Genomic DNA, 24,094 nt, shown 5'->3' with positions numbered 1-24,094 from the left:
GAAATTCAGAAGTGGCTCCTAGACTCAAGTTCAGACATGTCTTTTCCTTTCTGAAATAATCACTCTGCTCTTGGGGTTGTTGAAAACATTTGTTTGCAATGTCTTCATTATTCATTTGTAGAGCTTTAAAAAATGTGCTGAGGTGGTGGTGGCAGCTAGGAGGAGGCGGGTAGGCGGTGGCCCGAGGTGAGCCGGCCTTTTGCCATTGGTCGCACTCCGCAGTGGCATGACCAGGCTCTGTGGACCAGTGCTCAGGTCTGCAGGCCCCAGAGGCCTCCCCGGAGCATGTGGGCAGGCATGGGAAGCATGCCGCATGCATACTTGGGCAGGTCTGCTTCTGCTGGGAGAATGTGTCAAAAGGCGAGGAGACTGAGGCAGCAGGTGCATGACCTTCTCTGGGTCATGCCAAGGGGCCATAAACCTGTGAGGCTCTTCTTAGCAAGATCTCAGACCCAGTTGGAGGGCCTGGCATGATGGACTCACTGGCTCCTTCCATAGCAGGCTTCACCCAGGATGTTGTCAGTGGGCTGTGTGGACCACACCAAGCATCAGGAGCCCCCAGGAAAGAAGCTGCTCTCCGAGAAAAATCTTAAAAAGTATTTTGTGGACCATTGGAGAATGCTTGTTCATGAGGAAATGGAGGCTCTGGCTGGAGCTCTTCCATAGTGAGCCCCGCAAGGAGTTCAGGGGCCTGATGGTGGAGATGGCCCAAATGGTGGCTATATCGTCCTGAGAGCTGACCAGCAAGTCAAGTTGCTGTTGTTGGTTCTGTCCCAGTATCAGGGTTTCAGTGGAGAAGATGGTGGCAGGAAGAACTGCTTTGGCCAGAATGGTGCCCGTTGGCACCTTGGTGAAGGAGGGCAGTGAGGTCATAGCCTACTTGTCCCAGCCAGGCTGGGAGTACATTGCTGCACTGGGCGGGGAGGTGGGAAAGGCAACCGCTTTTTCCTGGTTAATGACAACTGTGCCCCTGTGACTTACACCTCTGAACAGCTGGGTCAGGAATGTATTCTTTACCTGGAGCTCGAGTTGGTGGGCCACTCCGGGATGGTCGGCTTCCCTAGTGCTGGGAAGCCCTCGCTCCTCCAGTCCATTTCAAATGTGAAAGCTGAAGTGGCTTCCTACCACTTCATCACCTTAAACCCCTATGTGGGGATTGTTCACTACAAAGGTCACCAACAGGTAGTGGCAGACATCCTGGGCATCATCCAAGGTGCCCAACAGGACAGGGGTCTTGGACTCAGCTTCTTCAGGCACATGGATCACTGCTGCTTCCTGTGGTTCATTGTGGACCTTTCCCTACCAGAGCCATGGACTCAGGTGAAGGGTTTAAAATACAAACTGGAGAAGTATGAAGAAGGCCTGTCTGAGAGGCCCCATGTGGTTGTTACAAACAAGATTGACCTCCCCCAGGCCAGAGCCCGTTTGCCCCAGCTCCAGAAACACCTGGGACAGGTCATCCTCTTGTCAGCAATGACTGGGGAGAACCTGGGGCAGCTGCTGCTGCACCTGAAGGTGCTACATGATGCCTACCTGCAGGCCAAGCTCCCACGAGCCACCAGCCACTCAGATGGTAGCTGTGCACAGTGTTATCATGTCCCAGAGGAGAGTGTTGGCACAGGCATGGACACGGGCCTCCAGGTTGCCACACTAGCAAACCTGATTATAAAATGTGGGTGGTTTTGAACACACAAGAGAAAGTGCTTATAGATTAAAAAAAAAAAAATGCTGAAACTTTGTCCTATGATTGAATTAGAGATCTGGTTCTGGTTCATATTAAGTAGAACCTATAAGGCATTCTGTCAGTGCATCAACAAGTACTTGAAGCCTTAACAAGGCTTTTATCCTGGACTGGATCTAAAACAGAGATAGAGAATAGGTGGCAAATTGAAAAAGAATTGAGACATCTACCATCTTCCTGTCTGTAGCTGTTGACTTGTAGCTTGTAAAAGATAGTTTGCATCTTTGTATCTTTTAGTGATTCTTTCAAAGCAAAGCAACTAAAACAAATGAAATGTTTACATTTTAAAGAAACTGAATTTATTAATTTTTTTAAAGAGAGAATCTTTTTTTTTTTTTTTTTTTTGGTAGATAGACACAACACAATGCCTTTTTTTTTTTTAATGTGGTGCTGAGAATCGAATCTGGGTCCCGCCCGTGCTAGGCGAGCGCTCTACCGCTGAGCCACAATCCCAACCCCTAATTTTTAAAAAATAAGGACAGCCTGTTGATATTTTTGATGTTTACTTAAAATGATGGAAGAAAGTTATAATTTGGGGGAAGGGATGATGGAACCCAGGGATGCTTTACTGCTATTCATACCCCCAGCCCTTTTTGTTTTTTTAATTTTGAGACAAGGTCTTGCAGAGTTACTTAGGGCCTCACTAAGTTGCTGAGGCAGGCCACAAACTTGTGATCCTCCTGCCTTAGCCTCCTGAGTTTCTTGGATTATAGGCATGTATAATCTGGCTATAGATGTTTTAATCTGGCTATAGATGTTTTAATATCATGGTCAGTGTACTTGTTTTATTTTTTATTTTTATTTTTTTAAATATTTATTTCTTTAGTTTTTAGGGGGACACAGTATCTTTATTTCAGGTTTATGTGGTGCTGAGAATCGAACCCAGTGCCTCACGCACGCTAGGCGAGTGTGCTACCACTTGAGCCACATCCCCAGCCCAGTGTACTTGTTTTAATTTTTGGTATTGGGGATTGAACACAGGAGTGCTTTACCACTGAGTACATCCCCAATCCTTTGTATTTTTTTTTTTTTTTTTTTGAGACAGGGTCTCACTGAGTTGCTGAGGCTCACTTTTCACTTGTGATCCTCCTGCCTCAGCCTTTCAAGTCACTGGGATTGCAGGTGTGTGCCACCATGCCTGGCTAGTGTACTCTTGTTTCTTACGTTGAATAGTGGAAGTAATTGTATACTGGGAGCTGATGATTATGCTTATGATAATTAAAAACAAAAATCCAATCATAGCCCAAACTTCAAAATGGAGTTAAATGGAATTTGTCCTTCCCAGTAAATTGGAATAAATCTCAGGTCATACAAATGAATGGCCAAGAGGGGAAATCTTCACTTGATCAATAACCATTTATTGACCTCCTACTTTGTGTTCCAACACTAGTACCAGATAGGAGATAAGCAGAAGACATGTCTTCCCCCAAGAAAATTACAGTCTGTGAGATAACAAACCAGTATATTTTGTGGAAAACAGCTATATATTATGTGCATTTTATGCATCTGTTTGCAAATGGAAAATTGGGGAGGTAATACAATAAAATAGTAACAATAGAGGAAATTCTCCTATAGAGATAACTGGATTAGAAAATGGGCTTGGCTGAATGTTTTCTCAAAATGTGGATGCTATTTCACAATTTGGAGTAGGGAGAGTGGAGGTATAGACAGGGAGTGAAGGGCTGGGGATGCGGCTCAAGCGGTAGCACGCTCGCCTGGCATGCGTGCGGCCCGGGTTCGATCCTCAGCACCACATACAAACAAAGATGTTGTGTCCGCCCAGAACTAAAAAATAAATATTAAAAAAATTCTCTCTCTCTCTCTCTCTCTAAAAAAAAATTATTAAAAAAAAAAAAAGACAGGGAGTGAAGGGAGGGGAGGGGCGAGGAGGTAGGAATGATAGTAGAATGAATCAGACATTATTACCCTGTGTGCATACGATTACATGACCTGTGTGACTACGTCATGTACAATCAGATAAATTAGAAGTTATACTCCATTTATGTATGATGTATCAAAATGCATTCTATTGTCATGTATAAGTAATAAAAATAAAATAAACAAATAAAAAATAGAAAATGGGCTAGGAAAATGAACCCATTTAACACAACTGAAAACTTAAGATAAAAAGTAAAATACTTGATTGTGATACAATCTGGAAAAATAAAGCTCAGTATGATAAAAATAAGCAGATTTTATATTTAATGGAATTGATAAATGAAATTACAGCTGATGTTTAGAATGAACAGATAATAAAGTGTAGGTTGGGTTTCTGTACTGTGACTTTTGTGACATAATTGTATGGCAGCATTATCTTTTATTTCATTTTTTGATATGTTGAGAAAACGTCTTAGGGATTTATCAATTTTCTCAGGGCTGTTTTTCAACCTTAGGTATTCAGGTCCTTCCCTTTTGTAGTTCCTATGTAAAGTTGTTTCATTGTTAATTTCTACAGAATAGGACTTCTGTGGGATCCTCAGCTGTCAGTAATGAGTTCTGAAGTTCTCCAACATCACTTTCATAAAATCCTACAGTCTTAAAATTGTAGTGCAGATATGCTGTTGTTGATCAGAGAAGTATCTAGGGCAGTTTTTCCGTGGAGTTTTAGTATGACAACTTTTGTTTTTCCTTGTGCAGCCTTGAACTGGGGAATTGTATAATGAATACCACGATAATGAAGATCTTTTAGTTATTTGAGCGTTGGGATTTTTTTTTTTTTGCGATACTGGGATTGAACTCAGGTTCACACATGCTAGGCAAGCACTCTACCACTGAGCTACATCCCCAGCCCGTTTTTGAAAATTTAACTTTGAGACAGGGTCTTACTAAGTTACCCAGGCTGGCCTTGAACGGCTCATTCTCCTGCCTCAGCCTCTTGAGTAGCTGGGATTGCAGGTGTACACCACTACACCTGCTCTTTATTGATTTTTAATTAATAAGTTACTATGTATTTGTACAGTTGATTTTCTTTATTAGAAGTTGCCACAAATGCTGAATTAGAGAATACAGAACCACTGTTCCTAGAGGTAATGCATGATTAGGTTCTTCTGAGCACCTGATCACATTTTCATCATCTGATCAATACATAGCCTTGTTTAAATGTGTTTTCTATTTAAAGACCCTTTATTTCACATATATTATTGATTAATTAGCATTGAATTCACAGGCAGTAGCACTGTAATACCTGCCTGAATGAAGCTTATCTAACACACTTGCTTTCTCTGGATGTTACATCAGCTGTCCTGCTCTTAGGAATACTAGACAGTACTTTGGCACTGTGTTTAGAGACCATTTTAAACAATAAAATCGCCAACAACAAGCACAGAAATATGAAAAATGTGGCTCTAAACTAGACATGAAAAGGACAGTGTTTGAGAGCTGGAACCAGAAGGCAGAGCATCACTATGTTCTTCCTCAGCTGGGAACATGCATGTCAGGCCACTCAGATTTGTTTCTGCTCTCCAATTATTTATGAATGACTGGGATAGTTCTGCGAGTATTGATACTGGAGTTAGACATAAATTTTAGCAGGTGGGCAAATCTGCAATTACAGAATCCACAAGTAATGAGGATTGACTCTTTTGATTTTTTTTTTTAATGAAAGCACAAAACAGACTTCTCGAAAATTAATTTATTGTATCATTTGGAAGATTAAACATAAACTCTTAAAAATAAATAGAATAGGGCTGGGGATGTGGCTCAAGCGGTATCGTGCTTGCCTGGCATGCGTGCGGCCCAGGTTCTATCCTCAGCACCACATACAAACAAAGATGTTGTGTCCGCCAAAAACTAAAAAATAAATATTAAAAAAAATTCTCTCTCTCTCTCTCTCTCTCTCTCTCTCCTCTCTCTCTCTCTCCCCCCCACTTAAAAAAATAGAATATATTATAAGCATAATATATTCTCACGTATGTATGTTTATCTAAGTATGGATAAACTGATGATAACAATAGGTTTTAAAAGGAAAAGCACTGGAGAAGAATGAAGGCAGATAGAAAAGACAGGTCTATTTGGTTGTATTTATTAATTGCAAGATCCCTGTGGATTAATCTAAACAAACTAAAGTCAGGTTAGAAGCAAGTAGATGTGCATATCAAAAGGATTAACTGTGATCATTTATCAAAAAGATTGTTCTCACCTCCAAAACCATGTTTTAAGAGAGGAAATGTACTGAATTATTTTGTGTGGTTGAATTTAAATTGTAAATTTGGGAGAGAAACTGATATTTTTCTCTAGTCTGTTATTAAGGTCATGTTAACTTATTATTTTCCTTTCTCTGTCTGGCTTTGCCTTTTCTTACCTATAAACACATGAACACATTTACAATCGTAATTGTCTGTCAACACCAAGTTGCAGAGATACATGATTGTCAATTCGAATTCTCAAAAATGGGTTCTGTTGTAGGAACAGCAGCAGTATTGGTATCGACAGCACCTGCTTAGTTTGCAGCAAAGGACAAAAGTGCATTTGCCAGGACATAAAAAAGGCCCTGTTGTAGCAAAGGATGCACCAGAACCAGTAAAAGAAGAAGTTACAATACCTGCCACCAGTCAAGTATCAGAACCTCCTTCATCTGAGGAGCCCCCATTACCACCTCCGAATGAAGATGTGCCACCTCCTCTCCCACCAGAGGAACCCCAGGTAACAATGTAATCAATTGTTTATTGAGTTGGTTAGCCTTTTTTTAATGATTCACTTATGTACATTTTTGTCTTAATATATTTTTTCATGTGTTCAAGAATTTATAAAATTCTACTTGTGAAATAATCATGTATTTGCCATATCAGGTTTAGAGTAATGAGGATTGACTCTTTTCTGATTTTTTTTTTTTAAATAGAAGCATAAAACAGACTGAAAATTAAATTACAGCATAATTTGGAAGATTAAACTTAAAACTCTTAAAATAAATAGAATATATCATAATATATTCTCATGTTTATCTGAGTATGGATAAACTGATGATAACAATAGGTTTTAAAAGAAGGAGAAGCAGTGGAGGAGGAGGATTTTTTTTTTTTTTTTTTTTTTCCTGGTTTGTGCAAGAAAGAAGAATTAGATGCTCTTGGGCTAGAGTTGTGGTTCAGGTAGAGCATCTTGCCTAGCACTGGGTTTGATTCTCAGTACTGAATATAAATAAATAAATAGATAAATAAATAAAGGTCCATCAACAAATAAAAATATTTATGTATATATATATATAAAAAAAGAATTAGATATTCTTTTGAATTGGCTCTTAGCACTAATGGGAGATGTCCAGGTATGTTTATAATGATAGCAGAGGGCAATAGTTAAGAACCTCATCTCTTGGGGCTGGGTTGATGGCTCAGTGGTGCACTCGCCTGGTACATATGAGGCACTCAACTGGGTTTGATCCTCAGCACCACATAAAAATAAATATGTAAAAAATAAAATAAATGTATAAAAAGTATTGAACATGCATCCTTAAAAAAAAAAAAAAAAGAACGTCAGCTCTTAAGATTATGAGCCTAGGCCATAGTCCGGGAATTGACACTTGCTGTGGTGACTCTGGTCAAGTTAGTTAAGCATTCTGTGCTTCAACTTCCTCATCTGCGAAACAGGCATATTCAAATTATAACTATTTTATAGGGCTGTTAAGGCATTAAATGAGATTATCTTTGTCAGATGTAGCATAGTAACTGGAATGTGGAAAGCTTTTACATTAATTCATAGGTCATTTTTTGTCCAGCTTTGTTGAATAATGATGACTATCATAATCCATTGGTGAAAAGTGACCCCCCCCCCCCCCGCAAAAAAAAAAAAAAAGAAGAAGAAATATTAACTTCTTAGAGTGAAAAGCACAATGGTTCGCTTTGGGAACAGGGAGATTATTTTTTTAGTGAAGACTACAGAATTTATAAATTTGTTTGTGTCAGTATCCATAATAAGAACATAGATAGGACTAGGTGTTTTATCTAAATATAGAATAGCTTTTTTCAATTAGTCTTGAGTTGTAAGGATTCTGAACTTTATAAAATACTATATTTGTAAAATATTAATTTGGTTGCTGTTTTAAGACTTACATAAAAGTATATCTTCTTTACCTTTAGTCTGAAGACCCAGAAGAAGATGCCAGATTAAAACAGTTGCAGGCTGCAGCAGCACACTGGCAGCAGCACCAGCAACATCGAGTTGGCTTCCAGTATCAGGGAATAATGCAGAAGCACACTCAGTTACAACAGATCCTTCAACAGTACCAGCAACTTATACAGCAGCCACCACATATACAGGCAAGTGTTTCCATAGTTGGTAAATAGGAAGTTGTCCCTAGAACATGTAAAGGATTTATTATTTCTGAAAGAGAGTTGCTCCTGAAGAACAAAATATATCAAATGTTGACGATCAGATATTTCTCAAGGGATGCCCAAGTAGTTATCTTTCATATTACCTCAGAGAAACGTGCATATAGAGGAGTCTCTTGGGAAAGAGTGGATAGAGTGGAGTATCCTGATCATGTCAGTTTGGGCCAGGTGTTAAAAACCTGGAATTTTTACCACATGAAACCATAGGTAAATGAGTGTTTTGCCTACAAACCAGTGCAGTACTGATAAGCAAATAATCCATCAGAAAGGCCAAAAGCAATCATCACAAAAATCCCCAAACAAATATGTAAAGCAACTTGGATATTTGTCTTGTATCTTAGAGGTATAATCTTATGCTTATGAATATATAGTAATAGATCATTTTTCCACTATTGATTGACTGATTGATTGGTACTAGGGATTGTACCCAGGGGTACTTTACCACTGAACCACATCCCCAGCCCTTTTTATTTGTTATTTTGAGACGTCTCACTAAGTTGTTTAGGGCCTCAGCTACCAGAGTTGCTGGGATTATAGGCGTGTGCCACAGTGCCTATAATCTTAAAATGATCTATAGTAATTAGAAACTTTAAAAATATTTATTTCTGAGATAGCTTTTTTGCTTGAGTGTTTGGTTGGTTTGTCCAACTCTGTTAGAAACACAAGTTATATAAATAAGCCAAAGGAAGAAAGAAGATTGATCATCACTGAAAGGATTTGGCAAAGTTTATAAATCCTTAGACCCTCAAAGCCTCTAATGTTGTGATTTCTTGAGGCTTCCTATGCTTGTGATTCACTAATATTTTAACTCATGATTGATTATCCTCTTATCTGAATATCTTGAAATAATTTTTATTCCTTTATTTGTAGACCATGTCTATAGATGTGCAGCTGCGGCATTATGAGATGCAGCAGCAGCAGTTTCAACATCTCTACCAAGATTGGGAGCGAGAGTTTCAGCTGTGGGAGGAACAGCTTCATTCTTATCCTCATAAAGATCAGCTTCAAGAATATGAGAAGCAGTGGAAAACATGGCAGGGACATATGAAAGCCACTCAAACCTATCTCCAGGAGAAAGTCAATTCATTTCAGAACATGAAAAACCAGTATATGGGGAACATGTCAATGCCACCTCCTTTTGTTCCGTATTCTCAGATGCCTCCACCTCTACCAACAATGCCCCCTCCAGTATTGCCTCCATCTTTGCCACCACCAGTGATGCCCCCTGCCCTTCCTGCTACTGTGCCACCACCTGGTATGCCCCCACCTGTGATGCCACCTGCTCTGCCAACCTCTGTACCCCCACCAGGAATGCCTCCATCTTTGTCTTCAACAGGTCCACCACCAGTTCTTCCTCCACCTTCTCTCTCTTCTACAGGGCCACCACCCGTCCTTCCCCCACCATCTCTCTCTTCAGCAGCACCTCCACCCATCCTGCCCATCCCGCCATTGTCTTCAGCCACACCTCCTCCAGGAATACCTCCCCCTGGAGTTCCACAAGGGATACCTCCTCCTTTAACAACAGCCCCAGTTCCACCAGCCTCAGGTTCTCAGAACTCACAAGTTCCAGAGAAACCTAGACCAGCACTGCTTCCCACTCCTGTGTCTTTTGGTGCAGCCCCACCTTCAACTTATCACCCTCCGTTGCAATCAGAACAAGTGAATTCTAAACCACCTCTGAGCAAGTCTACCCTGCCATACAGTTCATTCTCTGAACAAGGACTTGGGGAGTCTTCAACTATTCCATCTCAGGCAAATACTGCAGCCAAGGACATGCCAGTGAGGTCAGGTGGACTGCTTCCAGATCCTCCTAGAAGCAGTTACTTGGAAGGTCCAAGAGGCCCAAGGTAGGTCTGCTTTTTTTTTTTTAAACTATTTTGTTAATTTATGTTGCATTGGTTTGGATAGAATTAAAAGCTTACTTATGCAATTTTTGTATTCTCTTTGTGCTCTTATGTCCATTCCTGGTTTACACTGAATAATGTTACTATTGTTCAGTAAGACATGACAGTGTAATCTGGAAAAGGTAACTTGCCCCTATTTCTTTGATGTGGCTGATTTTATCCTGTATGTGGGGGATTACAGTCCAGAATGAATGTAGTGTTACAGAATAATGCTTATCACTTCTTATTGACTTTTCAGCTTCAGAAATAATATTTATTGAACATATAATTTATCTTTTATTTTTCATTTATTTGACAAAAAGTTGAATTGGCAAATATTATTTGTTTTTTAGTTGAAGATAAATAAACCAATGTTCTTTTGGAAAAAAGGTAGTGACATTTAATGTAAGGGTAAATAGGATATTTTTAAAAACAATTCATTTAGCAAATGTTTATTAGATTCCTTCTCTAATGGCAGTGAATAGCAGAACTGACAATATCCCTTCTTCTCAAAAACCCCTCAACTAGGCCTCATGGAGCTTTTATTCTTTATATTTTCCTCAGTGAGAGAGATGTCTTTCTTTTGTCTGAACCACATATTTATTTAGAAAAAAAAATAAAAATAGTGATCTCTAAGTTTTTTTTTACCTGTTAAAAAGTGCTAAATCCATCTTTTCAGGTTTGTAGGAATATATTTTTCCTCCCAAGTTTACCTAAAGAAATTCCTGTAGAAAAGTATTTTCAACTTTACCATTGGAAATAAATAATCTGTGTACAAAATTCAGATACTAAGACAAAGTGTGGGGAAAAAGTGAGCCACCTAATTCTACCATTGGGAGATAATAATTTTTAAAATTCATGTCAAAAACAGACTCTCATACTGAGTATATTGTATTGTCTTGTGATTTATTTTTTTCCACTTATTTGTGTATTGATTGACTTCATCTCAGTATCAATGGATCTGTATCATTTTAAATTTAAACCTTATGTGACATCTGAAAACAAAATTACGTCTTTTGTTTATTCCCCAAGTTTAACATTCTGAAAATATTGTGGCAGAAAATTCCATCCAAAATTGAAGCTCAGAGAAAGTTAGGCCTAATTAACATGAATTCCTCTGTGTACGAAGAAGCCTTGTTAGAGACTTTACATACTTATTCTCTTAGGAGAATCTTCTCAAAAACCCCTTAACTAGGCAGGTTATTCCACATTTACCCTTTACAGATGGGAGCTGAGAGGATAAATAACTTGCTCAATCACGAACATGTAGCTGGGAGAGTAGAATTGAGTTTCATATATAAGTGGAGCTGAGTCTGGAAGGTCTCTGGAGCACAAGCACTCTTAAGTATTGTGTTTAATGCCATGATTCAGATTCACAGTGTCAGTGATTACAGATACATTTTGTTGTCTTTTTTGTGTTGTTGTTATTGGTGGTGGTGCTGGAGAATGAACCCAGGCCCTCCTACATGCTGGGAAAGAGCTATATCCCCAACCCTGTAGTCTTGATTTATTTAATGTGTCTTATTTTCTTGATTTGAATGTGTGTATCTTCTGGATTGAGTATGGCCTTTTAGACCTGGAGACTCATTTGCACTCAGAGAAGTACATTCTTAATACCTCATGAAACATACATTTCTTGCTTCTTTAATTTCTGTCATTGATGTTTCTCTTTGGCTATTAAATCTTAGTTTGTAGATTTAGGACCTATTTTAAGTATTTTCTTAATAATAATGTCAGTGCCAGAGGATCTTAGCAGTTACCTAATTGCAGTTATCTCTCTTCAGTAACTTTGCATTTGTGTTGCATTTTAGTTTGACGTGCTGGGTCTTACATTGCCTTATTTATTCCTCTTTGTTGTTTCATGAGAAATAGATAAGGAAAGCTGAGACTTAGAGAAGTTATAAATAAGTTACCGTGGAACTTACCGAATTCACAGACTTCTGATCCACATTTTAGTTCATTGTGCTTCCTGTGACAAACACTTGATGGACCCATCTTGAACATTTACACTGTGATGAGGAACAATGTTATGTCAACCATTGGTGGTTGTCTGGAAAGTTTATTTTTTTACAGAAATAAAAACCTAATTATGTTTCTGTAACTTCTTCTACTTGTTAGGTCTGGATCTGCCTCTCTGGAGCAACACAGAAGGAATTATTCTATTCCTTTACTATAGAACGTCAGTATAGTATTTAAAAACTTCCCTTATGTCTCACCCTCCTGCTTTACCTGCAGTGCTCTACCAGCATAAACTCAAATTCTTTTTGTGTAATCTTTGATTCTAGCTGCCTCCTGCTTAATGCTCACTATTTGTTAAGGGGCCTTTGTTTTGTTAAGCTTCTTCAGAAGGATCACTTACTCAGATACAGAGGACTGTGGTCCTTTGTTATGTACAGAATGCTTATATATCTTCATATTTCATCTAATTAGGTTTGGGCCATCATTTTTAGTCAGCTGAAATCTTGGTGAATGTTGATTATATTGTAGGTCTGTGTAGCTTTTTCAGCTGCAACTTTGATAAAAATAACTTTTTTCTTTCTTGAATCTGGTCCTGCTCATGTTAGCTGCCTTGTTATTTATTTTGTTTTGAAAACCTCTCCCCAATCTAGCTGTCATTCCAATTTCCATTTCCCTTCCACTCCTTTTGCCCAGAGTCCTTAAATAGTATAGTTTGTGACTGTTATCCAGGCATAGTTCTTTTTCTGTCATGTAATTCGAAAAAAATATACACTCATATACGTGTGTGTTTGTGTGTAATTATGAAAAATGTTGCCATGTGTCTTTTGGTACTCTGTATATTTCCTGAGATGTGCATGGGTATGTGTGTGTATACAACTTCCTACATGCTCAAAAATGCAGTGTGTTATTTATATTTAATACAGTTTTGATACTGTATGTACGTATGTGTGTGATATTGGATTTGCTGGGTCTTTTAGAAAACTACTATTGCTCAATAAGCTATCATATCAGTGGACACTGGTTTCTCAGAACCTTTTTATCTTTCAATAATAAAACTTTTACTGGCATGCACAATCTTCAGTGTGTAATGTACTGAATTTTCACAAAGTAGATACATTCATGTTATCACTACTCAGATTAAGAAATAGAAATTACTAGAGCTCAAGAAGTTCTCCTCAGTGAGGTGTGGTAGTGGCGCATGCTTGTAATCCTAGCAGCTCAGGAGGCTGAGGCAGGAGAATCATAAGTTTAAGGCCAGCCTCAGCAATTTATGTAGTCAGTGGTATAGCACCCCTGGATTCAACCCTCAGTAAAAGAAAGAAGAAGTCCTCCTTCTCATCCTCCTTTCTGTCATTTTCCCCTACCCTAAAGAAAATCACTACACTGATATTTTATACCACAGATTACCTATTTTTGAACTTATTAATAGAGTTATACCATTTGTATTCCTTTGAATGTAGTGCCTTTTACTTGACATTGTATTATGAGATTCATCAATGTTGTATGTGGCAGTCTTGTTATTGTACAATATTCCATTGTATGAATGAATATTCCATAATTTGTTTATCCATTTTAGTATTGATGGTCATTGATGTTTTGGGTTATTATAAAAAATGCTGCCAAGTGTATTTAGAGCCGTATTTATTTCTTGAGGTGTATGAATGTGTATACTTAATTTTTTGAATGTGGCATCTCACTTCACATGGTATTACTATGAGATTCATTCATGTTGTGTGTTGCGGTGTTTTGTTCATTCTCGTTCCTATATAATATTCTACTGTGTGAATATACCACAATTTGTTTAAAGGATTGGAATTGTTTGTAGGGTCTATACATGTTTTACATTGCTAGATGCTCTTCAACAGTTTCCCAAAGTGGTTGTTCAAGTTTACACTCTAGCAGTGTTTCAGTGTTCCAGCTTTTTTGCATTCTTGTCAGCACTTATTGTTGTTAAACTTTAAATTTTAGCAGTCTTGGTATATGTTTAGTGATATATTTTATAATTAAATTAATATTTCCTTGATTACCAATGAATTTTTATTTCTTTCTATTTGGTTATTATTCAGTTGGATTTCCCGTGTATGAAATGCTGATTCAAGTCTCTTCCTCATTGTTCTATTGGGTTATCTGTTGTATTTCTTATGGATTTGTAGGAATTCTTTACATATGTTTTGGTATCAGTTCTTTATTTATTATATGTATTGCACATTTTTCATTCTGCAGCACTTTTTAACTTTCTTAACCCAAATTATACCAGAGAAATAGTTGTTACCACGTAACTAGGTCCAGTGGACCCCCCCCCCCCTTCTTTTTTTTTTTTTTTTCACTTGTGATATTGGGATTGAATCCAGGGGCATCTATCTAGCTTGCTAGGCAAGTGTTCTACAACTGAGCTGCATCCTTAGACCTCTGCTGTCTTTAAAAATATATAGTTTGCTCATAACATTTCAAGTTGGAAAATATTTTTTAAAACTTTTTTTAGTTGTAGATGGACACAATACCTTTATTTTATTTATTTATTTTTATGCAGTGCTGAGGATCAAATCCAGTGCCTCACATATGCTAGGCAAGTGCTCTACCACTGAGCTACAACCCCAGCCCTTAAGTTTGAAAATATTTATAATATAGTTATCTGAGAACTCATATCTATAGATTTAACTTACAAATTTGACATCATTTTTAGAACGTAGAATACTGCTGTCTTTTTGCATTTGTCTTTTTTTTTTTTTTTAAATATTTATTTATTTTTTTTTTAGTTTTCGGCGGACACAACATCTTTGTATGTGGTGCTGAGGATCGAACCTGTGCCACACACATGCCAGGCGAGCGCGCTACCGCTTGAGCCACATCCCCAGCCCCTTGCATTTGTCTTTTGAGTCTAATAATTTTGAAGCAGTTTCTCTCTGTTTTCTTCTATTATTATAACCAGGAAGTGAAAAATCCAGAATTCTCATTGTGCTCAGTTAAGCTCAAAAGTAGGGCATAATATTTGGAGCAGTGCAAAGGTGATGACAAGTTTATTTCACTTTTGTATCAACCTGTTAATTGATCCATCTTTCGTTTTTGTTGTCTCCCTATTTATTTATTTATTTATTGGTAAAGGGGATTGAACCCATGGGTACTGAGCTACATTCACAAGTCCTTTTACATGTTTTTTTTTTTTTTTTTCAGAGAGAGAGAAATTTTTTAAAATATTTATTTAGTTAGTTTTTCAGCAGACACAACATCTTTGTTTGTATGTGGTGCTGAGGATTGAACCTGGGCCACACGCATGATAGGCGAGCGCACTACCGCTTGAGCTCCCCAGCCCCTTATTTTTTTTTTTTTTTTAATTTGAGCTAGGATCTTGCTAAATTGTTGAGGCCTTCAACTTGTGATCCTGTCTCAGCCTCTTGAGTCACTGGAATTGCAGGTGTGCACCACTGCACCTGATCTTATTTTACTCTTTAAAAGCATGGTTAAGTGCAGTTGATGTGTAACAGCAGTATAAGAAGTTTTGTTCTGTTTAAAAATATATATATTTTCTCTTTGTTCTTGGGTAGCCCTTTAGGGAAAGAAATGTCATGAAATATCAGTCTTTACAAATAGAACTGTTAAAAAATGTAAAAACTATAATTGGATCCAGTAAACCCTGATGAATTCTAAAAGTTAATGGTGTCTTTTGATTAATAGAAATTTTTGACTGTAATAATCAAACTTATAAATATTTTCCTTTATATTATAGTTAGTGCTTTTTTGTGTCCTGTTTAAAAAAACTCCAAAGCCATAAAAAAAAAAAAATACAGTGTCCTATTTTTCTTTGGTATTTTATTGCTTTAAATTAACACTCCATATAGAATTGATTTTTTTGTCAATGTATATATAATGAGGTGTAGTGGTCCAAGGCCATTATTTTCTGTATGGCCATCTTTTAACTACAATATCAGTTGTCATCTCTTCCCTCCTTCTTTGCATCATCTCCATCCTAAGTGTCCAAATGTGTTTATTTGTCCTTGTACCAGTTTCAAACTGTGCAAATTACTGTAGCTTTATAATAAATTTTGATATCTGTTAGTTTAAGTCCTTCAAGTCTTTGCTTTTAGGGGCTGGGGATGTGGCTCAAGCAGTAGTGCGCTTGCCTGGCATGCGTGCGGCCCGGGTTCGATCCTCAGCACCACATACAAACAAGGATGTTGTGTCCGCCGAGAACTAAAAAAAAAATAAATATTAAATAAATATTAAAAAATTTTAAAAAAAGTCTTTGCTTTTAGATCATGGTTTGGCAATTTTTTTTTCTGTTAAAAAGTCAGGTGGTAAATATTGGTTTTTTTTTTGGCCATATTTGGTCTTTGTCATATATTTTTCTTTCTCTCTCTCTCTCTCTCTCTCTCTCTCTCTCTCTCACACACACACACACACACCACAAAGAACGTTTTAAATTTTTTTTTAATATTTATTTTTTAGTTATAGGTGAACACAATATCTTTATTTATTTATTTATTTTTTTAATGTGGTGCTGAGGATCGAACCCAGTGCCTCACACATGGTAGGGGAGAGTTCTACCTCTGAGCCACAACCCCAGCCCCTTTAAATATGTTTTAAAGTTACTCTTAACTGCTTGCTTCATAGGCTATAGTTTGCTAAATCTTGTTCTCCAGGGTCTTAATTATTCTCATTAGGATCAACTTGTCAGTTTTCAACCTGTTGGAATTTTGTATGGATACTGCATAGAATCTGCATAGAATCTGTTGACCATTTGAGGAAGATTTGACATCTTTATATCAAGGGTTCTGATCAGTTGAAACTTTTGATTGGTTTCAGGATTAAAATTGTGGACATTTCCCTTTCTATAGATTCTTATTACAATTTGTAAGGTACTGTGAGCACTATAGCTTTTCTTCATGTTTCCATTTGTCATGATTGTTCCTGTTTGTAATAGTTACTCGTCTTTGGAAATTTTTATTTTGGGACCTTGGTTATGCATATTAGAAAGCAGATATTAATTTTACATGAAAACCAGTAGGGAAGAAATTTATAGAAAGTGGTATCTTATAATTCCCATGGTCTGTTGATTTCAGTGTTTATGAAAATAGTGTGATACAGACAATACCTTGTTATATACTTCTTTAGTTTATACTAGTTTATACTTCTTAAGTTTTTATACCCAATTTGGAGATTTTATACCAAGTTTTGAAATTTTTATGCCTGTGCACCTAGTTTTAGGGTTTTTTTTAACCATCTCTTTATTTTGATCATCCCCCCCCCCCCCGGGATTTAACCCAGGACCTGGTGCATTTAGGCAAGTGTTCTACCACTGAGTCACATCCTCAGCCCTAGGATTTTTATTTTTTAGGGGTTTATGAAACAACTATATAAACAAAAATTTCAAAACATTTAAAACTTCAAATGTTTTACTCTAACCAATGTGCAATTTATTTACTGTTTTTACTTTTTCAAATACATGTTTTTAATGTTAGGATCAGTATTTCGGGGCTGGGATTGTAGCTCAGTGGTGGAGCACTTGCCTATCATGGGTGAGGGCACTGGGTCTAATTCTCAGCACTGCATATAAATAAATAAATAAAATAAAGGTCTATTGACAATTAAAAAAATTTTTAAAAAGGAAAAGAAAGATAAGTATTTTGATGCATTGATGTAAAGATGACTTATTTTTATGTAAAATTTTAATGAGCTTGTCTTTATATATTTATTCCAAAGTTCTAAAAACAAATTATTTTATAAATGTCATTTCATAACATTTTTGAACTTTGAAAATTCAAAAATGCAATAGTGATAAATGTTTGCCATTTATATGTAGTGTTAAAAGTATATTTCAAATGGATTGTACATTTTCCCTGTCCCCAAAATGAAAATAATATGACAGCCTTGGGCTATTAATCATCAATTTTATCTGAAGACAAAGATCAAAGTATTTCACTTTATCAACCCTTCCATCATGTTCTCTTATTTGCATACCTTTAGTGCCTTCTTCCTTTGTCCTTTCCTCTCCTCTTTGCACATTTTCTTCTCTTTATCTGGAATTCCCTTCCTGTCATTTTTTGCTCTATTATCCCTATTTTTCCTCCCCCAACGGTAGAACTTCCTGAATTGTGTAATGGGACCCTTCAATAAATCAGACATTGGACACGCTTTTGTTACCAAGACATACATGTCCCATATTAAATTCTGTTCTGATTATTGTTTTATTTGTCTTACTCTTCTGTGAACTGTGAAATCTTTGAGGTGTTAGGTATGACTGTTTCTAGTACTAGCACAGTACCTGACAGTAGGTGTTCAATAAATGTTGCTTTTGCTAAAATGTCAGCCATGGATAAAATTCTCAAGGAATTCACAGTTTAGGGAGGTTGTTTATATTCAAAATCTGTAATATCAGATAATATTTTTATAAGGTTTCTCACTGTCTCTTACATATTATGAAAGGTAGTCTATGTCTTATTAACCTAATAAAATTTTTATATAGAAATAAAAATGTTAGGGCTGGGGTTGTGGCTCAGGTTGTGGTAGAGCGTTCACCTAGCGTGTGCGAGGCCATGGGTTCCATCCTCAGCACCACATATAAATAAAGATATTGTGTCCAACCACAACTAAAAGATGAATGTTAAAAAAATAAATAAAAATGTTGCACAATTTTAATGATCTAAGATACAATTTTTCTGGGTACTTTGAATTAATAAATGTAACTTTAAGAAAAGGAACCAAACTATGAAAAACCATAGAACAGCCTACTTTTTTCTCTCTGTGAATATGTGTTCTCCACTGTTAGCATTGTGACTTTGACAAGTCACTGATCAGTGCCTTTCTCCTTTGCCCATGCTAGCTATATCAGGTCTTCATAACTTCGCATAGACTAGTTACCCTCGTGCTGCTTTCTCAGGCTCTGCAAATATTTTGTTTTTCATTTTCATTTTTTAAAAATATATGACAGTAGAGTATATTTTGACATACAAACATAGAGTATCTTATTCCAATTAGGATCCCAGTCTTATGGTTGTAATCTATGGAGCATTTTTTATTTCCCTTTCTATCTTCAATTTGGCTTCCTGCCTTACAGAGGAAATCAAGATGGTGGCCCCAAATTTCTCCCTTCCTGTCCTTACTTTTACTTATTGTGCTCATCTTCTCTTTCTTTTTTCTTTCTCCCTCCCTCCCTTCCTTCCTTTATATATATATGTGTGTGTGTGTGTGTCTATTTTTTTTTTTTTTTAAGAGACGGTCTCGCTAAGTTGCTCAGGGCCTCGTTAAATTGTTATCTTCTTTCTTATATTCTCAAAAGAGGCAGGACTTCTCCTGATAAGGGCTAACCTGTCTCTGTGTCCTTTAAAGAAATGTATTTTGTATTTTATCAAATACATATATACACGATTTTTTGAAAATCCAGCAAAATGGCCATCTATTGCCCACATCACCCAGATGTCATCCCAAATGGTATCCTCTTTTAATTTTGTTTTGTTTTTGTTTTTGCTGGAGATTAAACCCAGGGCCTCAGACATGCTAGTCAAGCATTCTACCACTAACCTACACTCCCAGACCCCTTTTTAAATTCTTTAGCTATTCTTTAACAGTTTTAATTCTGAAGCTGTTCTTTCATTATCTTTCTGTCATTAAATAATATGCTGCTCCTTTCTTGAGTTATACATTTTAGAAATTATGTATTTACTTACTGTTCTGGTAGATTCGGTTTAGTTCTTACTCCAATTTCTTCAGCCCAATATATTTATAACACTTTTTTTTGGCAAATCAATAATTTTTACATTACTTTCCGAATGTTATTTATTTTAGCACTAAGTAATGTACTGTGATTATATTTTCTTTGATGTAATAACTTTTTTTTAGAATTTCCAGTTCCCTTTCTTCTTTAAAATAATCTTCCATCCCTACTCCCAGAAGCACCAGCTTGGTTTTTCCTTGGGTTTGTATGGAATGATCTCTTTTTCTAATGATCCCTTTGTCTTGGCTGGTTGGTTTGCTGTGCAGATCTGGCATATGGCTGTTACTGTATTTCCCTTGACTATTCTCTTGGATCAAATTCACTGTTTATTGAATTTCTTGGCTTCCTGTTAGAATTTAGTACCTCCTTTTCCTGGAGTACATATTTAAGTAACTTACTTAAGGAAGTGTGGGCAGGAGGTAAAGTTTTGAGTCCTCACATATCTGAAAGTATCTTTATTCTTGTATTTGTCTATTTATGTATGCCTTAGTTATATTTGACTAATAATGTGGAGATAGAATTTGTAGTTGAATATAACTCAGAGCTTCATTAGGATCATTGTTTTATTTTCTTCTATTATCTAGAGTAGCTATTATGTGGTTGATTCTTTTTCTGGTTTTTTTTTTTTTTTTCTTTTTGTGACTTCCCCCCTCAACTGCCAGGAACTTTTTTTTTTTAATCTCTGATATTCTGAAATTTCACTGTCGTTTTTTAGTTTTATTAATTCTATTGAGTACTCAAGTGTACTTGGCCCTTTCTAGAGAGTAGAGTCCCTTAACTCTGGGAAATTTCTTTATGCTATTTCTTCATTAATTTTTCTTCTGTTTTCTGTATTTCCATTTCTGAAACTCCTTGTTATTAGTATTATGGACCTGTTGAGTTGATTGTCTTTGTCTCTTGTCTTTTGTTATTGCTTTCTAAGGGACTTTAACTTCCTATCATTTTATTGCATTGTTTTATTTTAAGAATTTAAAATATTTTTCTATGGTTTTTTACAATCTCTAAGACTCTAAGGATACAGATTTGAGTGGATTTGTTTTCTTTTTTTGTAAGTTCTCTCCTGCCTTTTGTATTAATCTGTGATTTCTTCAGATCCATGTCCTATTTAATGTCTCTTTGGTTTCTTCTTCTCATTTTGAAGATGTGCTTCAAATAAGTAGTGATCCTTGGTTGTTCATTTGTATTTAAGAATAGAAGACACCTGAGAAACTGAGAGATCTGGGATTTCACAGGGGCTTGTCAACTGTCAGGTTTTGCTTTATTTAGATGATAGGGCAAGGAACTATCTACTAATGAGAGGAGACTCTTAATAGAATTTAGAGACATTCAAGCTAGGAAAGGCTAGTTGTTTCTGAATATAGATTTTAATTTGCATATTTTCAGCCTCAGGGCTTACTCCTGTCTTTCTCCAGCATCCTTGGTATCTGAGAATCTTGACCCTCCTTGGGGTTCTGTTGGTTAAGCCAGGCCCATTCTGATTTTATCCCCTTCTCTACCAGCACTCTAATTGCAGCTTCTTTCTGCACCATAAGTTACCACTCATTTTTGTTCTTTGTCTTCCGGAATTTAAAAAGAAGACCTATCTTTTTTTTTTTTTTTTTATTGTGGGCTTATATATGTATAAATTTTTTTTGATGGTTTTTGAAGTGTCAGCTAGGCTAGAGTGAAATTCATTTCCCAGAATTCCCTTTCTTTTGTGTTTCTGATTCTGGTGGCCCATGGGGAGATTTTTGCTTCTGATTTGAAGCTTTTATCTCTTGACAACCAAAAACGCTCCAGTGGTTTCTCCAGAAGAAGACATAAGATCCCTTTTTTGTCATTGGGTTGTTTTTCACTATTATGAATGAGTCACATTCTTTCTTTTATATTCTGTAACTTAAATACTGAGATATAAAGTTTATTAACATCTTATGTCAGATGATAAAGAAGAACACTAATGAACTAAAAATATTTGACAAACACAATGCATATATTTAAACACATTTATGTCACATTAAGGAAAAGATACCCGTAACATTTCTGTAGCTGGTCCTGTAGTTATAGCTGGTATTTATTACTACCTTCTTCTGCCACCCATTCCCTATTCCTTTTGCTCTTAGCAAGTACCTCAGCTGGTCCTGGGTTTTGCCTTTGCTTTTTAAAAGATGAACACAATATCTTTATTTATTTATTTATTTATTTATAATGTGGTGCTGAAGATCAAACTCAGTGCCTCACACATGCCAGGCAAGTGCTGTACCACTGAACTACAAAAAACCCAGCCCTGCCTTTACTATTGAAAGGCCTGGGCTATTAGCAGTCCTGTCTAGATTAGGTTATGGTACTTTTCCATAGACTTTAATTACAGGACATGGAAATACTGAAAAGTATCCTCGAGGATTTCTTGCATTTCAGACATACTCCTCCACACCCTGGTGTGACTTCAAAAGTCAGGATCAGTCATCCCCAACCCTCACCCCCTTCTTTACCTGTTGATATAGATCTTCAAAGTAAAGTGGTGATTTCAGCTTTACATTGTCATGTTCCCTGGTGGAAGTATTTGTCCCTTGAGACCTTCAGGCCAGTAAAGCCTAAAGTCAAGGAACTAAATCTTTTGCTGAAACAGAATTGATTGGTCTTCAGTTTCATTGTTGAAACTGAATTTTTTGGTCTTTATTAATTTCCCAGAACAACGAAATAAAAAACCTTTCCTAGTTCTCATTAAAGACATGAAAGGCATCAAGTTCCCTTTAGTCATCTAAGAAACCTTGGAATCATCCTAACTGCTTCCTTTTCCATGATTATTTTATTCCCACTCGTTACAAAATCCTATCAGTTTTACCTTCTTTTACCTCACTTTTATCCCCTCCTCTTCATCCTTTTATTATTAGAACAGGTATTACCTTCTCTTGCCCAAATTGTTGAACATATCTTTAAACTTTTTCCCTCCTTTCACCTGTTCTTTTTCTGCTAAAGCAGTCTTTTAAGTGAGACCATATTAAAGTGGCTCTAATGCTTGTAAAGTAATTCCAAACTCCTTACCAGCCGAATTAATTCATCTGTCAGAACAGAGATCCATAGATAAGTTTAACAAGGTAGAAGATATTTTCTCTCAGAATTTATACGATGGTTTAGTAACTGAGGTTCTTTTTGATTTGTTACTTCACTCCATCACTTATGGTGTTGCTCTTGTTTAAGTGCTCCAGGATGCTTCACTACCATGTCAGAGGCAGCATTAGAAAGGAAATGGTGAAGAGGAGGATGTGCCCTTCCCTTTATAGGGATAACCTAGAAGGATTTATAAATCATTTTCTTTCTCTGCCATTTGGCCAGAGCTGGACTACAAGTTCTAGCTGCAAGAAAGGTTGGGAAAAGAAGTCTGTAGTCTGTGGACCTTTGTGTTCAGCTAAAAATGGGCTCTATTACCACAGAAAAAGAGGAAGTGGGTATTGGAGGATTACATGTAGTCTTTGTGACACAGGCCTTCCAAATGATCTTCTGGAGACTGATAGTTGCCTGCCTCTTTGCCTTATTTCATACTATGCCACCTTTCTACTCCTCCCTTTCCCAGCTTTCTTTATTCTTTTCTCCTTTTGCTTCAGCTATGCTAATGTATTTGCACTTCCAAACACGCTACACTGCTATATGCTTCTCTGCCTTCCCTTATATTGTTTCCTTAGCCTGAGATGCCCTTGTCAGCTTGTTCCCCTCATCTCCAACACAGACTGATCTCAGAGAGTTTGTCTTTCAAGACTCATTTGAAGCATTTCCAATTTTAGAAATCTTTTATTGGACACACTCTTCTCTCCTGGATAGAATTGACCATTTTCTCCACTGTTGCCCTTTTTGTATGCAGGTGGACTTTAGTTATTATACCTTTTGACATTCATTTACACTAAAATTCCCTTTTCATCTAATCATAAATTCTTTGAGAACACAGATGACAGTTATTCATAAATATTTATTCAATGAGTAAGTAGGTCCCTAGCAAAAACATCTCTGCCCAGACTTTTTAAAAAATATCTTTATTTTGTTTATTTTTATGTGGTGCTGAGGATTGAACCCAGTGCCCCACATGTGCAAGGAAATTGCTCTGCCACTGAGCCACAATCCCAGCCTTCTGCCCAGACTTTTTAAAATGTCAGATTATACTCTTAATATATGGCTGCTGTTTTTTAAAAGACTTTGTCTGTTAATCAAGATGTTAGTGTTAGCTCCAACTATATTTATAATTGTGCTTTAGTTCCTTAAATTTTTTTAAGTCGTTCCTTAATTTTTTTTTAGTCGTAGATGGACATAATATTTTTATTTTTTTATATGGTGCTGAGGATCAAACCCAGTGCCCCATGCATGTGAGGCAAGTGCTCAACCACTGAGCTACAACCCCAGCCCAATTGTCCTTTAGTTTCTTGTTTTGTTTCATATTTAATTTTTTTGTTGTTCTTGTGCTTTTTTTTTTTTTTTTAATTGTAGTGGGGATTGAACCCAGGGCCTTGCACATGCT

General features: G+C 36.7%; 1 protein-coding gene and 1 pseudogene across 6 annotated transcripts in view; both read left to right on the top strand.

Annotated features, from left to right (window-relative positions):
* The window catches only part of Ylpm1 (YLP motif containing 1), a 71,089-nt gene that overhangs the window by 7,645 nt on the left and 39,350 nt on the right, over window positions 1–24,094 (top strand). For all 6 annotated transcript variants that reach the window (XR_009226380.1, XM_046440867.2, XM_046440862.2 and 3 more), the window contains exons 2-4: window positions 6,146–6,382; window positions 7,810–7,989; window positions 8,932–9,908. Coding sequence is in view for 5 of the 6 variants with exons in the window: in XM_046440867.2 (XP_046296823.1) it covers window positions 6,146–6,382; window positions 7,810–7,989; window positions 8,932–9,908 (1,394 nt within the window). In the remaining variant the exon portion in view is untranslated. The remainder of the gene's footprint in view (window positions 1–6,145; window positions 6,383–7,809; window positions 7,990–8,931; window positions 9,909–24,094) is intronic.
* LOC124090294 (mitochondrial ribosome-associated GTPase 2-like) lies at window positions 493–2,096 on the top strand (annotated as a pseudogene).

Source organism: Marmota monax, unplaced genomic scaffold (genome assembly GCF_021218885.2).
Source record: "Marmota monax isolate L192 unplaced genomic scaffold, Marmota_monax_Labrador192_F-V1.1 WCK01_AAM20220418_F8-fsc00017, whole genome shotgun sequence".
NCBI lineage: Eukaryota > Metazoa > Chordata > Mammalia > Rodentia > Sciuridae > Marmota > Marmota monax.
This window is presented reverse-complemented; position numbering and strand designations above follow the sequence as displayed.